Genomic DNA, 15,890 nt, shown 5'->3' on the forward strand with positions numbered 1-15,890 from the left:
GTTTGAAGAGATTTGAAGAAGGTTTGGTTGAACAGTGAGGTAAATTGTTGTATGGTAGGAAAATCGGGTGGTTGGTGAACAGGGGGCCCAAATGCAGGGGGGGCCCATATGTGGGTGCTCCGACTTACCCGCCTGACATTGCACACGATCTCGATGATTGCAAGCACCTCTCTGAAGCACTCAAGCAAGAGGCCTACGCATGTGCCTGGGAATACACACGATGTGTCATTCCTCAGTATACCAATTGGAATCGCTATGTTGCTTTTATGCGCATTATTATCATGGGCATTATAGCCGAGTTTAAAGGTGACCTGGTCGACGTGATGGCCGGGGACGAAATCTTGGGATATTCCCTTGATGGGACCTTGGCGGAACTCTTTGAAGGGACTGCCGGGCACGCTGTAATGGCGCGCGAATACAAGACTTTTCTTCTTGTAACCGCGGACAAGGCCAGTAAGCGTCGTAACGGCAAGCTTTTTACAAACTATGTCAACGCCCTAGCTACATCGCCTCGGACGTGGTTCCGTATGCGAGATTGCGACGCGCTCGCACGGTTCACTATGGCCTCTGCCCTGGCATGCAATGATCTTGACGACGTTTGGTTGTCGGACGAACAATTCGATCTGCTTGCAGAAATCGGCGATACTCTGTACGACTCAGTGGCCTTTTATAAACACAGAAGCGAGGGAGAGACGAACAATACTTTCGCTTATGTGCCTCACGATATTCGTGTCAAGTCCTTCCGAGTTGCTCGCGAGGTCCTGTGGGCGCTTGACGTGGCGTATATTCATCGGCCTGAGGGGACCCTCCTAATGAACTTTGTCCGATTCTTTGGCGGTCCCATACACATGATGATGAATCGTTACCGCTTCGTAGAGGAGGGTTTGACGGTTGGTAAGCCCGAGACTGAGAGCGTTGTTGCCCAGACTCGACGCAACGTCAAACTGTGGAATCGTGTCGATGCAGAGGCCAACCAGGCCGATAGCAAGACACAATCAGCTAAGGCAGCCGAAGAAGAACGTTACGAAGCTATCTTAAGACGCAGCGAGGAGTTGATGTTTCCAGAGCTTCCCACTTTCCTTAGACGAGGGGCTGAGCAGCGCCACTGCGAACGATGTACCCATCGTCCCACGTATGGCGCGAAGGGTATGAACACTTTCGGTGGCGTTCAGCTGTGCAAAGGGTGTTCTGCAATGTGGCGTGGCTTCGTCGAGTCGCTGCCCGAACGTACCAAGGAAGTATTTCCAGACATTGACTTGAGAACACCACCCTCGGAGTCTGAAGAAAACGGGCCTCGCCTCAGAGACGACCCTTCTACATACGAGAACAACTACTCTTTGAGCAATGGCCAAAGCAGCGACAAACTAGTTTCCTCGGAGGACATCATTATTAACGGACATGGTGAGTGTGGTGCGGCGGCCGCAACTGCGGTGCCCCATGGAACTCCTGTGCCAGGTCTGGTATGACCACACTTCAACGTTGTGTGCAGCACCCTTGATCTGATTCTTTTATTGCTTTTGGGTTGCGCCATATGAGTACCGGTTGTAAACAATTCATTTCCATTCCACATTGCAAAGCAGTGTAAAAACTTGTTAGGCACCAGTGATGAAATTGCGTTCAACTCGAAGTCTTTTGTGTTAGTGATATAGAACTTTGTGAAATATTAGCTGAGAAATCAAGTGCGAATCCTCAAATCACTAATGGTTACCAGATTTACAAGTGATTCAATATATCTAGGAAAATGCGCTCTCACCGTTAGCAGATTCAGCGTCTCGGGGCAGGCCCTATTCCTAAGATTCGGGATGATTCACAAACTTTCAGAACCTCAGAGAACAGTAGCTCAAGTCAGTTCCAGTTACCCTCCGAGCGCAATGCCTCTAGATACTCAGCGAACGAGGCATATTTTGATTGGAAATGGTGTAGCTTTTTGGCACACTAAGAGGCGCATGGGATAATATAAATTGACCGAAGTTGATCATGACGAGCTACAATTGAAGTGGACTTAAGTGCGTGCTATATGGGAGGCGATCCTTCGGAACAACGTTGTTCCACTCCATCGTATGAATTCCTTACACGGAGACACTTATAGGCCGTCACTTTTTTAATGCCTTGTTATGCAAGAACCAGCAGGAGATTCAAACCGTCACAGGGCGCTGTTAGTTATTGATGCCCCAGTTGTATCTATGTAACCATGTTTAAGCTCAATGCCAAGTTGGATCAATAAGCCTTCAATCGAGTGTGTTCAAAACTTTCGAACAGAATTTTGGAAATTCTAAGCTATAGGTACTAAACTTTCCGGATGTCACATTAGAGAGGTGAACTGCTCCTGAAGTTAGTTACCACCTTCCACTGCCGATGACAACCACTGCACAGACCGCGTGGTCATGTGACACCCAGAGCGAGACCGGGCCGAGGCAGAAGTCCCGGCAGTTTTTAAAATACCACCGTACTCAGACGCGCGGTTCTGTGGTGGGTCTCAGATCACCCCGCCCCCAGATTAATATATTTACCGTAGAAATGTGCAGGACTAGCGCTTGGTCTAGACTTTCCGGGCTACTAAACTGGAGTAGTGCTCCAGGGCAGTGAGATCCCAGAACGCCCACCGTAGCCAAAGCAGTGTTTATCGTCACCAACGACGAACCCAACATACCTTGTCTATTGGGGCACAGCTAATAAAAGGGGCACAGCTAATAAAAGGGGCACAGCTAATAAAAGGGGCTAGCACTTCCTGTAGGACGTCTAATAGGGGTTGTTGTTCGCCAGGATGTGCGGGTTCGATGTATGGGTGAAAAGGTGTTTCTTTCTTTCTTTTTGGAATCCACACGCAACAGGAAATGAACCATACATGAAATAAAACGCAAAGTCACACCAAGCCACCACAACCCACACTACCTGAGCTCACTATCTACAATCTGCATACCGTAGTTGTTACCATAGGGGTCTCGAGCTGCTGATAGCACAAGATTTTCTAGAATGGGCTTGACATACTAGGTTTAAGTGTGGGGGTATTATTTGTTAAGCTAAAAAAGTAGCAGGTTTTGCACGCCTGGCACTCAAGTGCTGATATGTGACAACACTGGTACAACCTATGTGTATTCTTCATGGTAAAAAGAAATAGTAGGATCCAGCGTTCTTTACCCCTTTGTAGGGCTGAAAAGAAAGGGATTGTACATCCAGCCTGTGAAACAAGGCACTGTGGCATATTGAACACCAGAGGAGGGCAAATTGGAAAAAATTATTCCTCTCTCACATAACTCCGCCCATCGTCGGCTATGTACCTCCATCAACAATTGCCAAAGGTTCTACCGAGGGAGATTGCGGTCCAGCAATACCCTCGGGGCCGCTAGAGTCACAATGGAATTATAACCGTCTTGGCGACAAAGGGCCATATAGCTTCAAAATTGCACTTTGGACACTAGCAAATGTTCCCTTCCTCGTTACCATTGGCCATTGGATGGACATCGTGAATTTGACATAGTAATTAGAAACTCAATAGACTGTAGGAATGTCTCGGTCGCGAAAAACACTTGGGTCGGTTGAAGCAGAAAGGTGGGGGTTAAGATCGGGAGAGACCGCGAAAAGGACAACTCACGATGCTACACCGCAAGCTTCAATGCTACAAAAGCCTATGCAGCTACACCTCCTCGTCCAAACCACCTTTCACAGATTGGACACCCATATATTCCTCAACAGATGCAATGACGATAGAATTTGGGGTATTCATGGTTGTCGTCAGCACTATGGTGTAGTGGTGACCCGACTATACAAATACCGCCACTCAACATTGCTGTCTCAAATAATCTTACCGGCTCTCATAAATGGCCAACACTAAAGGTCACAATCCCTCCAAGAGAGCATTGATACTAATTTCACACAGATCCTGGGAAGATAAGGTAAATGATGATCCGTCGCCTTGGGCACTCCAGTCCGAAGACGCGGCACCCTGGATTCGCTCAATCTCGCATTCTGGCAGAGAAATCGTACCATTTTCATGTTTTATAAAGCGGCGGTGCGGCTTCGCCAGCAGAACACCATCCCAGTCTAGTCTGAATCAAACGTACGACATTTGCGACCCAACAACCTTGACAAGCCGCTAAAAATGCGCCAAGAAAGGGGTTGTACTGCAAAGACCATGGTGATGATGAAGTCGGTGCTCGAGGCACCGGAAATTCAATACGGGAGACAATGGACGGATCCTAAAATGATGCACGTCCCATATTCCTCAACACGTGGTGTTCAAGACTTAACCATCCCAGCTACAGCAAGTCATAACTGTTATTATTAAAATTTCACTACCACCACGATATGTTTTTGGACCAGATAGTTGAGCTTGATGGTTTTTGCAGTTGAATATCTGACGTGGTTCTAAGAAGCAACGAGAGGACAAGAGAAGCGTGACTCTATTGCAGCGGTAGTTCTCTTCCGCTCTTGTCTCTGGTCCATCCAGTGCAAGGGTCCTTTGTGGATCCTTTTCTAGATGCTTATGCTAGTCATCATGCGTCAAGGCGTGTATAAGATAAGGTAGCCTCGGATAGATGTGCCATTGGGCAGGACCATTCGACTGAACACTCACGTGTTGAATTTCGTACGATTAGTCTGTGCACCCTTGTATGGATTCTAGCACGTCCTTCCGCCTAGGCATTCTATAGGGAAACACAGAATCCCTTTGTTTGATTCGCAAATGACGAATGATGTGGGGGGCCAAGTGCTTGGTTGCACGCTTTTTTTCCGAAAGTATTCCGCTTAGGCGTAGCTAAAACAGTCGATGCCCCTCTACGGTAGTCGCTCGAATTAGGAACTCTGCTGTTTTGTGAGCTCACTTAGAGAACTGAAGATACATGATGTAAACCAGGTGGCCCTTGATTAGTTTGAATATATCCTGTTGACATTGTTTCTCTTCAGCCAATGGTCCTTGGATATGTTACCTATCTTTATTTCAGAGGCCCAATCCGTGCTAAGCACCTCAATCGACCGTTTGGCCATCATTGAAATACGTGTCGGACATAGCGCCATAAATGGAATGCTTGCGCGTTCGATGTTACTTTGACATTGTCGTGAATCGGAAAACCATTTGTTACCACAGTGAAATGCCCCATGATTTGCAAAGCTCGCCATGCTAAGTGACCATCGAACATCTAATGACCCAGTTTTATTCTGCATGTTGACGTTAATGGAAATCAGCTACTAGGGTTATCGAAAAGTGAGCAACCATCGGATAAAAGCCATGGCAAAAGCACAATACCATCTGAACTGGTGTTTGTTATACTTTAAAAGACATGATTGGTCCGTACGTTGTTGATTAGTGATCAGCAATGCAGGAGATGCTCCTAAAGGTGGCCCGTCAGCTTAAAAGTGGAACTGATCTTAATGAATAAGCATGTACAAACGGTCGAGACCCCTTGGCAAAGATCAAAGCCCTTATGCGTAACTAGACGTTGATACTCCTCACAGTTCCGAGTCAGCACCCTTGTTGATCTCCTTCACTCTAAATTTCTTACACAAATACTTTACTAGACATTAGCACGAGGGGATGCAAACCGCTATTAGCAGGGAGTGAATAAGCGACTCTCTCCCCCTGTCAGCTTCAAGGAGGTACATGCATCGTGCAGATTTTACAGCGTTCATTCACAACATGTAGCAATATGACTCAATTTAAACCTGGAATGGTAATGCTTCAGTACAGTACGCAGCCTTGCCCAAAGAGATCGACATGATCGGAGAGCGAGCTATACATGACAAGAAATAGGCATGTAGCAATGCTCGTACGATACGAGCGTGCGCGGCATTTCGTTCGATGCCACTCATCACAGCTGCTGGCATGCCGAGTGCTCAAAATGATGACACTGCGTTGCGTGCATTCGATCGATCGATGAAATCACACGCAACAAATGTTGGCTGATGAAGTTTGGAACATGTCATGCTCTGCTGGAGAAGGGGCCGGTTTATTTCAAACCAATCGAAGAAGAATCGAATATAAATACTGACAGATATCATTGCAATTTCATGTTTCCTAAACTCCCAAGTATCAATCTTTTCTGTTTGACCAGATTTGCAACCCAAATTTTGTACCTATTTAGATTTCAATATGGCCACACTATCAGTTCGCGCCTCCCGGCTCACAGCTTCACACGGTCTCCCATTGATGCGACATGGGATGTCAACATCGGTTCGAACTTCCCACACCGAAATCAAAGACCTGGCATCCACTATGCCACCAGGTTATAAAGCCCGAGTAGGTCTGCTGCAGACCTTCTGCTTGCCAGAACGTGTGACTGGTAGCCAAAGCGACCGCACGATGGGCAAGGCTCTGGTTGATGCATGGCAGAAAGATGGCATACTGCAGATAGCGATGACCCCCCGCCAGGAAGCCCTACATTCACAGGCACAGCAGAATAGCCAAGAGTTCTTTTCAAGACCACATGCTGAGAAGGCAGCGTGCGTGGACAGCCAGAGCTACTCGGGCTACATAGCCAGTGGGGAGGAGATAACTGACGGAATAGCTGACTATAGTGAGATCTTCACCGTCACAAAGGACCTGGAGCTGGGTGATGCTAAGGTTAAAGCCCAATGGCCATGCCACGGGCGATGCCCTTGGCCTGATGCAGCCATGCGGGACGTGATGAAGGAATACATGAACGAGCTTGGTAACTGTGGCGAGACTATGTTACGTCTATTGGAGTATGGTCTGGAGATACCAGAAGGGACGTTGACGCAGCAAACTGATGATGGCTGGCACCACTTGCGCATCTTACGGTAGGGCCACCCCAATGCACTTCATTCTGGGACTTTAAACTAAGAACTTACCATACAGTTTCCCACCCCATAACAAGACCAATGGAAAAGGCAAAAAAGGCCGTGGTATTGGTTCACACACAGACTACGGTCTGTTGGTCATCGCCGCTCAAGACGATGTTGGTGGTAAGTGGCCGGCAACCTTTCACCCGTAGACTTATCATAAGAATGTTATTGACAAGAAGCCAAGGACTGTTCATTCGGCCACCTTACCAGGGCGAAAAATACGCGAATTGGGAGAAATCTGCTGCTGGTATGGCTGAAGAGGACGAGAAGTGGACCTATGTCCCCCCTGTGCCTGGTGTCTTCACCGTGTTTCCCGGTATGGGCTGCGCGAACTTCTGATCTGCTGCATGTATTACTGACCACAGTGGCAGGCGACATGATGCAGTACATGTCCAACTCTACTCTCCCTTCAACTTCCCATAAAGTGGGCCTGAACACGCGTGACCGTTTTGCGTTCGCGTACTTTCACGAGCCCAACTTCAAAACCACTTGTCGACCTCTGCCTGGCTATGACGCGGGGCAGACTCCGCGCGAAGGCATTCATTACGGCACGCACTTTACCAACATGTTTCTTCGAAACTATCCAGACAGAATCACCACCAGTCGCATGAACCGCGAGAACAGATATAAGATCCTGAAGTCGCCTGAAGTTCGCGATGGCTGATTTCTGATCTATGAGCCACTGAGCTGTGGGGGGGTTGTGCGATCGGGTACGATATGAGCCTCCAAGTTCGAGCAAAGTCAAAAGGCAGTCAGGATTGAAAATTTCAAACTATTATCCTTGTGGGGGTTGAGACGAGTTATCGTTCTGATCAAGTAAACATAGCGTGTCATTACATAACTTCATCAAGTTGCTTGGGCTCCGGGCATGCTACATGCGCCTGTGTCATTGAAAGTTTTGCCCAAGAGCTTTGTCTCCATACAGTTTCTGCAGCCCAGCATCAACAAAACGCAGCATACAACCCAAGCAACCACTTGGTCCATCCACTACCAATGCTTTGTGACCAATCAAATATAACAGCTAGATTGGATCGGTTGAAACCGGGGAAGGTCATAGAAGGTCTTCCGGTGTAACATGAATGCATTGGACTACGTAGGGCCATCTCTTGAGTCCGCCGTTAACCGAAGTACATATTTCACTAAAAAGAACAATCAGCGTGTTGGGGAGAGATTCGAAGTATTATCACATAAGATTCTCACATTGATCTTTGCAGTCAGATTCCTTCACTAGATCTGTAGCATTAGGGGAATGTGAGCGTTCGGCATAGAACACCACCTTGACTTATGAACTAATAACGGTTCCAATGTGGTGTGACTGCAAGTTGTTGAGCTCGGTATCGAAAAGCACGGTCGAAAAGCCTCCACCAACGAACGCTGTGGTCCATTGCAGGCAAAACACAGAAATACCAACATTCAACCATGTTAGCTCGCCTTCTCCAAGTCATACACCAGAAGCTGCCATTCTTTCCTCTACCACGAACGCTCTGCCTTGGCCAACTGTCCCTTGGCGAAATTAAGTGGGCTTCCAGCACCGCCGTTGATCGAAGTTTGAGGGTCAGCTCCTGACTGAATCAGGGTCTGCACAATCTCTTTGGCAGCTGCCAAAGCTTCAGATCCATTTGATGAATACTCAAATCCAGTGTAGGAATTCAGAAGGTGCCTTAACATAATCATGAGAGGAATCTCCCCATCCGATATTGCATCAACGTCTGCTCCAGCGTCCAAAAGGGTGTTGATGACTTCGACGGCACCATTCAAGTACTTGAAACGAGAACAAGCTTGACCCAATTGACGCCTCCCTTGACCGTCCTTTGCATTTACCGGCGCTCCAGCACGCAACAACATCGACACTCTCGTGGTGGGTTTGTAATTTCCTTCACGCTTGCTTGGGAAGTCGTAGTAGTCTATAGCAATGTGTAGCGCGGTTCTGCCTTTGTTGTCATGCAGCGAAAGGAGGTTGCTCTTTGCAATGTTTTTATCATCACCACGGATAGTGACGGGGGCATTGTCGTTGTGATGTTTGATCAGATGCGCAATAATTGTGTCTAAAACTTGATCACCAACCGCGCAAAGAGCGAAGATGGCTCTCGACAGAATCTCGGGCAGGAAAGTAGCGCCGCTGTCCAAGATGAAGGTGAACATGTCTGCAACAACGTGCACCATCGGCCTACCCGTTGCTTCCATCAGTATGTCGTCCCAATCTGGTCCCAAGCCGAACTCAATGATTGCGGCGGCGGCGCCCAGGGCATCTGGGAAAGGCCCAACAGGATCCATCAGCTGACTCGGTTTCAACCACTGGTATTCGTGAAGCTCTTGAAGTAGTTTGAGTTTCCAGGGTGTCGGATGACTGTCCAGGATGTGCGGGAGTAGGTTCTGAATGAGGGGCATCAATCTGGTACGATCGTGATTTAGAACCATCCAAAACTTGTGAAGCCCCTCAACCGTTAACCAAGAGTCCGGCAGCTGAAGCAGGATCTCCAACGCATTGCCGGAAACGGAGGTCTCTATTGCTAGTTGATGAATTTGTATCGCATCGGCACCTCGACACAATAGCAGGTAAACGATATCGACTGAGATACCTGGAGTCATAGCCATTGAGATGGGGGCGCCTTCATCCACCTCGAAGACCGGAATATTATCATTGTCCACATCCTCCATCCAGCTTGTCTCATCACAAATTGAGGGAACCTCGTTTACATCAGCACCTGCCTTCAATAGAGTACTCAGAATATCGTAACGTGTCATGGCATGTTTGGGGTCGTCGTGTGGCATTTCCTGTGAAAAAATCCAGTGAATGGGGTACCAACAACGGCATCGATCCCAACCGAACTCAACCGCAAGAATCGGAGACTTATCCGGCTGGTGGACATCTGCGCCATGTGCTAGTAGGCACTTGACTGAACCAAGTTGAAGAGCGCGGATTGCCACAACGAGAGGACTTAGGCGACGGCTGAAGGTCGAAATGAGGTGTTCTTTGGCAAAATGTCGGTTCTCAGGTTCACCATGCTTGATGGCAGTCTCGATAACATCAACGCGTCCGTAATGGCACCCCCACCACATGGTGTGGCAGTCGCCGTGTTTGATGTCTTTGGCGTAAAGCTCCGCGATGAGAAACGGGCGCAGGTCGTCGCAAGGCGTATTATCTCGCGACAACCGAGATCTGATGATATTAGCAACACCAGTTCGATGGGGATCCGCGTGATGTGGGACAAATGGTGGCCTGGCCCAGGCGTGCCTGCCGCAGAGCTGTTGGTCATGGTGTGGTTGGCTTCCGCGAAAGATGGAAAGTCTTGATGGTGAATATTGCGGATCAGATGGAGAGGTAGGTTGGTGGAGGATAAGCCAGGACCATGCAAGGACCCAGGGGATCGTAAACGGCTAGACACCTTGAAATTGCGATATTGGTAGCCTGGGCGACTGAGGCCCTGATGTGAAAGTTCAGCATTTGCGTAACGTGAGCAAGTACGATTTTGGCTACTCTGAATTTATGGGGGCAACCTGGGGGCTTTTAAGATGGTCGGGCAGGCTGGTGGCGAGAGCTTTCAGCCTTGGAAGGAACCCCAAGTACTACGTCTACCTACCACCTGTCGCTCCGGTTATGTATGTACAAAAATCGGATATTCCGTGGCTTTGCTCCTGCCGCATGAGTTGAGCTGGGCCCTATCAAGGAAGGGAGAGATTGAGGCCAGAGACGAGGGGTATGGAAGGATGAATATCACGGCCGGTTTTATACTATCCAATCACTACACGAGTACACGCATAATTGGTTGTCAAATACGAGAAACGATTATGCTCGTAGCAAGCTTTGATATGGAGTCTGTGTATCTACGCCCCGTTTGGATTTTTGCTCCTGTGGTGAAGTGAAGCCGGGAAAGCCGTCTAGCTAATCAGCGGAGGCTCAAACGCACCTTTGCAATAGCCAGACCCACTTTGGCTACTTGCTTGTTCCATTATTGGGCTTCACTCCATTGTTCTGCCGTTGGGACTTTTTGTTGTGGTTTCAAAGATTTCATGGCGATACCCTACGCGTCGCCGATTCGCCTGCAACTCGAGGCGGCGTTAATAAAAAGCACAGTCAGCAGCAGGTCGCCGACCTTTTACTTTCCTCATCTTCACGGAATTCGTCCACTCCTTCGTGCCTTGGACGCTTGACTCACACTGCCGTCCTCCACTCCGTTGGCATCATACCTCACAATACCGTTTGAAGCAGTGCTTCCGTCGCCGAGTAAGCCTTCCCGTGTTTTCCCCTTCGCGTTGGTACATAGCCCAAATCGGCGACTCACTGACAAAATTAATTACGCGTAGCCGGTTTGCTGTCGTCGGCACCATAAGTGATGGCAGCCGCAGACCTTGTTGGTTTGGTATGGCCAGTCCCGCCCATGATGCCTGTCGCGAACATCGTTCCGCCGGTTGGCTTGGACAGCTTGCCTAACGAACTCTTGTTCAAAATAATATATCTTCTACACCAAGAGGATGTCAACGCGCTTGGACGAACTTCTAGTGGTTTCTATCAGATCATCAACCCTGAGCTGTACCGCCGCGATCGGCAGTCGAGGTACAACTATGCTCTTCACCACGCTTGTTGTGGCCAAGATATCAACGCCATCAACACTCTGAGACGAGTACTCCAGTATGCTCCTGCTGGGACCTCACCGCTGAGCCGACATTTCAAGAGGAGCATCACGTTCCGCGGCAAGAGCTGTTTGTATCTCACCCCTCTGCAAGTCGCCGTACAAGCTCGCAACCCGCACATGGTCCAGGCCCTGCTCCACGCCGGCGCCATCGTGGACCAGCCTGAACTCGCACCAGGTCGTCATGATGCTCTGTGGCATGCCATCCATTTCGTCATGATGATTGATGCAAAGGACCCCGGACACCAGCCCGAGGACACCTCGCTCAAGGTGTGGCTCATTGAGATTCTGGTCAGGGCAGGAGCCGACCCGAACCAGTTGACTCAAACCAACCCGCGTCGCGACCCGCGCAGAGGAAACATCACGCCCCTCCATCTCGCCATTGCCAACAAGGCCGACGGCACTATCATCGAGTGTTTGTTGCACTACGGTGCTATCGCAACCAGGTCGCGCTACAAGGATGTGCCCAACCAGTACTTCTCTAATGTTTCACCTATCGCTCATTTCGTCAACCTACGCCACAGTCAGAAGTTGACCAAATCGCAGCATCGCGCGGCAGTGGCCTTGATTGAACATGGTGCAGGTTCCGGTGACGAGGCCACCATGTACACTGTGTCCCGAAAGCCCCTGCTGTTGGAGCTTCTATCAGCTCCCCGAGCCTGCGAGTACTGGGTCGACATCATCGACCTTCTCCTTACCAAGAACGGTGTTTCGGTCGACTGCGGCTCCGATGATCCTCTCATTCTGCACTTTCTTCTGAAGCATGTCGATTGGAGACCTGTCGTCGCATACTCACCGTGGTTGTATCTGTCTCATGAGATGAGAAATGACATGCAACAGGTTGCGAAAGTCACCATACAGACGCTGGATGTTCTCATTCGCCATGGTGCCGATGTTAACGCTGCAGGAAGCACGGCAAATTCTGGTCTCACACCACTCCATGTCGCCGTAGGCCTGAACTCCGACTTCTACGGCATCTTTAACTTTCTCGTTTCGAAGGGTGCCAAGTTTGACGCGCGGACAGCTGACGGTCGCACGGTTCTGCATACTCTTCCCCAGATGGATACCTACCCCAATGTCCAACTGGTCTCACACCTGATCAGGGATCGTGGCATAGATCGGCATGCGGTCGATGATTTCGGCAACACATTCCTCCACATCGCTATGGAGAACAACATCAAGCCGCTTGACAGGAAGATGGCCGAGCTGGTAAAGTACTACACCCGTAGGGATTTCTCCAAGTTCGTCAACGCGGATGGCAAGACGCCTTACGATTGTGCCAAAGATATGGACAAGTACTACGCAGACCAGATTGACGAATGGTACCGCGATCCCATGGAACGTTGGGAACCCGTGCCTGTAAGACCTGCCAAATTGAGGCGGTACGAACTTCTTCAGAGCGGGATGCATCGTTTGAACCTCGGGAGCAGAAGGCAGTAGAGAACCGGGTTTTTAGGGACAAGGCAACGTACACATGCCACAGCATGTCGGACTAAGGCGATAGTGAATTTCGCCTACAGGCTCGCTGAAGAGCAAACAACGATACACGGACGTACAGGGATCATGATTTGTGGCGCACATGCTCTACCGGCAGGGGCCAGGATTGACTGAGGACTCTGGCAAAAGGCTCGTTGGAGAGCAAAGGGTAATTATAGGGACAAATGTTCTTGGTTCATGGCGCAAAGCGCTACGTATGGCGGCCAGGAAGGGCCTACGAATCCTGGCAAACCGCTCACTGAAGAGCACAATGGTTTTAGGCAGGGAAAGACTTCTTGATTTAAGGCGTAAAGGAGTTACTGGCATGGGCCAGAAATGACCTGCGATTGAGGACACTCAAGTAGGTAGCCAGCTAATAATTTGATTGATTTGACACAACTGATGAGGGATCTGATGTGACGTGATGTGATGTGATTTAACTCGTCAGTGTTATGATCTACCTTGGTGTATGTTGCAGACTTAGCTCTCATGGCTCACTTTCTCCTGGCCAGAGGCTTGTCAAGTTGGACGAGTAAAAGTTCGCGTGGGCCTGAATGATAGCGTTAGACTATTGCCACGGGGTTCTCCCGTGGTGGCAAGGCCCAAGGTTTGATCCCGTGGCCCGATGCGATGACATAGACATGTCCACAACGCATTTACTCAACGAAAGCGATCGTGTCTCACGGAGCCGTTCGTGGCGTGAGGGAAAGGGATGCCGAGAGAAAATCGACCACCAAGGACTTCTGTGCAGCCTTAGTTTTGTTTGCAAGCAAGGTGTTTACAGAGCAGTGCAGTCATTCTCACGTAGAAGTCATTGAACTGTGAAACATGTTCATTCATCATTGATTGGGTATCTCCATATCACGGTCCTGTAACTCCCGAGTCCGACGGCAGGCTTCCGGCGCCCGACGTTCTCTTCTGTACCTCACGAGCCACACAACGAGGCTTCATCGCCCTTCCCGGGATCCGTACCATCCGTCCACTCCAGCGCCGCGCTGCCGCACGGCCCCTGGTTCCATCCGCCGTAGTACACGCCTGGGCCCGCGCTCTTCTCGACGTCCAGCAGGTTGGCCACGCGGCCGTTAGGGCAGACGGCCGCCGCGGCGGGGTCCTGTGCCGGGTCCGCGGTCGCGTCGCCGCCGGCGCCCGGGACCCCGACGTGGTAGACGACCTCGCACTTGCCGCGGCCCCAGGGGTCGAAGCCGCCCGGCAGCTGGGGGGTCGGTTCCTGGATGTAGGCGGGCACGAAGGACCAGGCCACGCAGTTGAGGACGCCGGCGCACTCGGCGCAGCAGTCCAGCTTGTTGGCCACGGCGGCCACGGTCTGCGTCGCCAGGGGGGGCAGGGATCCGGCGGCGGTGCCGTTGGCGAAGGCCGGGGCGTTGACGTGTGCCGAGGGTTGGCAGAAGGACGGGATGGTGGTGGTGGGCGAGGCACCCGTGATGCGCGTGCAGGTCTTGGTCGAGGCCCCGTCTGTGGCGGTGGTGGGCGACGCCGTGGTGCCGGCTTGGCGGGCGTCAAGCACGGGGACCGGGGACTGGGTCCGGAAGGCGCGCCTCACGGCAAGCGTGCACGAACTGCCGGTGGCAAGCCCGTAGCAGCCCGGGTTGCCTGTGACGGTACTGGCGGTGGGAGTTGCATCGTAGGACAGAGCCGTCTCTCCGGCGGCCCAGGGCTGCAGGCTGTACAGGACCAGGGGGTGGGCAGCTGCGCTCACCGTGACAGTGCTGGTGGCTGCCGACATGGGCTGGGGGCGTGTTAGCTGGTGGAAGGGAATTCGTGGCCACGCATCAGAACTTACGACACTACCATACTGGCGCTTGAGAAGCTGTTCCTTTGCCACCGGAGAGGCAAACACCTGGAGCGAGGAGGACAGCGCGAGAAGCACCGTCGCCGAGGTGTAGTAGAGGGAAGGCATTGTGAAGATGAGGCCTGACAATGAGAGGTGCGATCTGAGGCGGAGGCGTGAAACAAGTGACGGCTCAGGCGTCGAAAATGAGGACAATGCTGATGTGTGAACCCGTTGCCAAACAGAGTGTCAGTAGGCAAGTACTCGTCACTCGTCAAGCCCAGCCCACTCCGATGATTTCTTCTTGCCTTCCCGTACAACAAGAAGGTGTTGTTGGAGATCGGAAGATGGCTAACCTGCCAAGCGGAACACTCGGATCCCAGGGGTCATTGAATTCACAGTTCGATAGTGGTTGAGGAGCCGTATTTCCCAGCGCAAGTTAAATTCACCGGAGGGAAAATTAAGACGGGTCCAGGCCGAGGAATGGCAGGGAGCTGGTATATTGCGACACACCTAGATGCCATGCAACGCTGGGTACAACTCTGCGGGATTGGTGCTCTATCGAGAAAGGAAAACGGCGAGCCGGTGAATATAACAGAGTGTTCAAGGTTACCCTGCCGCAAGTTGACTGGGGAAACAGACAACTTAGTAGTAGCCTCAACGATCGGTGGCATCACAGCAAGGCGACTCCACAAGGCAGCGGCTTGCTCCTCTCATTCCCACCCATGACAGCAATGAATTGCGATGTTCCCGCGCCCCCTGGGCTCAATCACAGGCTGCCGGCGTGTCTGGGTAAAGGGACTGGTCCCTGGGCTCCCCCTCAAATAGATGAAGGCTTCCTGCCCAGGAGGGCCAGGGGGCATGGAGCAACCTGGGAGGTGGTGGGCGCTCGGGAATTTTAAGCATAATGGATGTGGGGTAGCTAACCAAGTTACCCGGAAATTCAGGAGGCGATCGACAAGCGTCGCTCTGCAAGTGGGCACAGTGACAGGTCACTAGCGTGCGTAGTCTAGACCTGGGAGACTGCGCCTTTGGGTTTTTCTATATCAGAACTATTGTCACGGCACCACAGGTGGGATTGAGGTTGTGCTGCAAATCCTACAGTATTGCAAAAAATTTCAAGCTGGGAGAGAGAGGAAAGAAGAGCTCTCTCCACGGCTGTGGCGTTTGCTATTTACAGGTGGGGTGGATCACCC

General features: G+C 50.9%; 5 protein-coding genes across 5 annotated transcripts; 3 read left to right on the forward strand and 2 right to left on the reverse strand.

The window, feature by feature from the left end:
• Positions 1–281: 281 nt before the first annotated feature.
• On the forward strand, positions 282–1,466 carry JN550_013675 (uncharacterized protein; the record flags this gene model as incomplete). Its single annotated transcript, XM_049312288.1, has 1 exon — positions 282–1,466. The coding sequence occupies one exon, from the start codon at positions 282–284 to the stop codon at positions 1,464–1,466; it is 1,185 nt and encodes a 394-aa protein (XP_049164344.1).
• Positions 1,467–6,085: 4,619 nt separating this feature from the next.
• JN550_013676 (uncharacterized protein) lies at positions 6,086–7,462 on the forward strand (the record flags this gene model as incomplete). Its single annotated transcript, XM_049312289.1, has 4 exons — positions 6,086–6,753; positions 6,812–6,918; positions 6,983–7,114; positions 7,170–7,462. 4 exons carry the CDS (start codon positions 6,086–6,088, stop codon positions 7,460–7,462), a joined length of 1,200 nt encoding a protein of 399 aa, XP_049164345.1.
• Positions 7,463–8,268: 806 nt separating this feature from the next.
• On the reverse strand, positions 8,269–10,055 carry JN550_013677 (uncharacterized protein; the record flags this gene model as incomplete). Its single annotated transcript, XM_049312290.1, has 2 exons — positions 8,269–9,958; positions 10,009–10,055. 2 exons carry the CDS (start codon positions 10,053–10,055, stop codon positions 8,269–8,271), a joined length of 1,737 nt encoding a protein of 578 aa, XP_049164346.1.
• Positions 10,056–11,180: 1,125 nt separating this feature from the next.
• Positions 11,181–12,869, forward strand: JN550_013678 (uncharacterized protein; the record flags this gene model as incomplete). Its single annotated transcript, XM_049312292.1, has 1 exon — positions 11,181–12,869. One exon carries the CDS (start codon positions 11,181–11,183, stop codon positions 12,867–12,869), a length of 1,689 nt encoding a protein of 562 aa, XP_049164347.1.
• A 961-nt stretch (positions 12,870–13,830) lies between these two features.
• On the reverse strand, positions 13,831–14,823 carry JN550_013679 (uncharacterized protein; the record flags this gene model as incomplete). The annotated part of the gene is made up of 2 exons (XM_049312293.1): positions 13,831–14,652; positions 14,707–14,823. 2 exons carry the CDS (start codon positions 14,821–14,823, stop codon positions 13,831–13,833), a joined length of 939 nt encoding a protein of 312 aa, XP_049164348.1.
• Positions 14,824–15,890: the final 1,067 nt, after the last annotated feature.

The sequence above is a fragment of the Neoarthrinium moseri genome (assembly GCF_022829205.1).
Source record: "Neoarthrinium moseri strain CBS 164.80 chromosome Unknown scaffold130_Wmoseri_CBS_16480, whole genome shotgun sequence".
Lineage (NCBI taxonomy): Eukaryota > Fungi > Ascomycota > Sordariomycetes > Amphisphaeriales > Apiosporaceae > Neoarthrinium > Neoarthrinium moseri.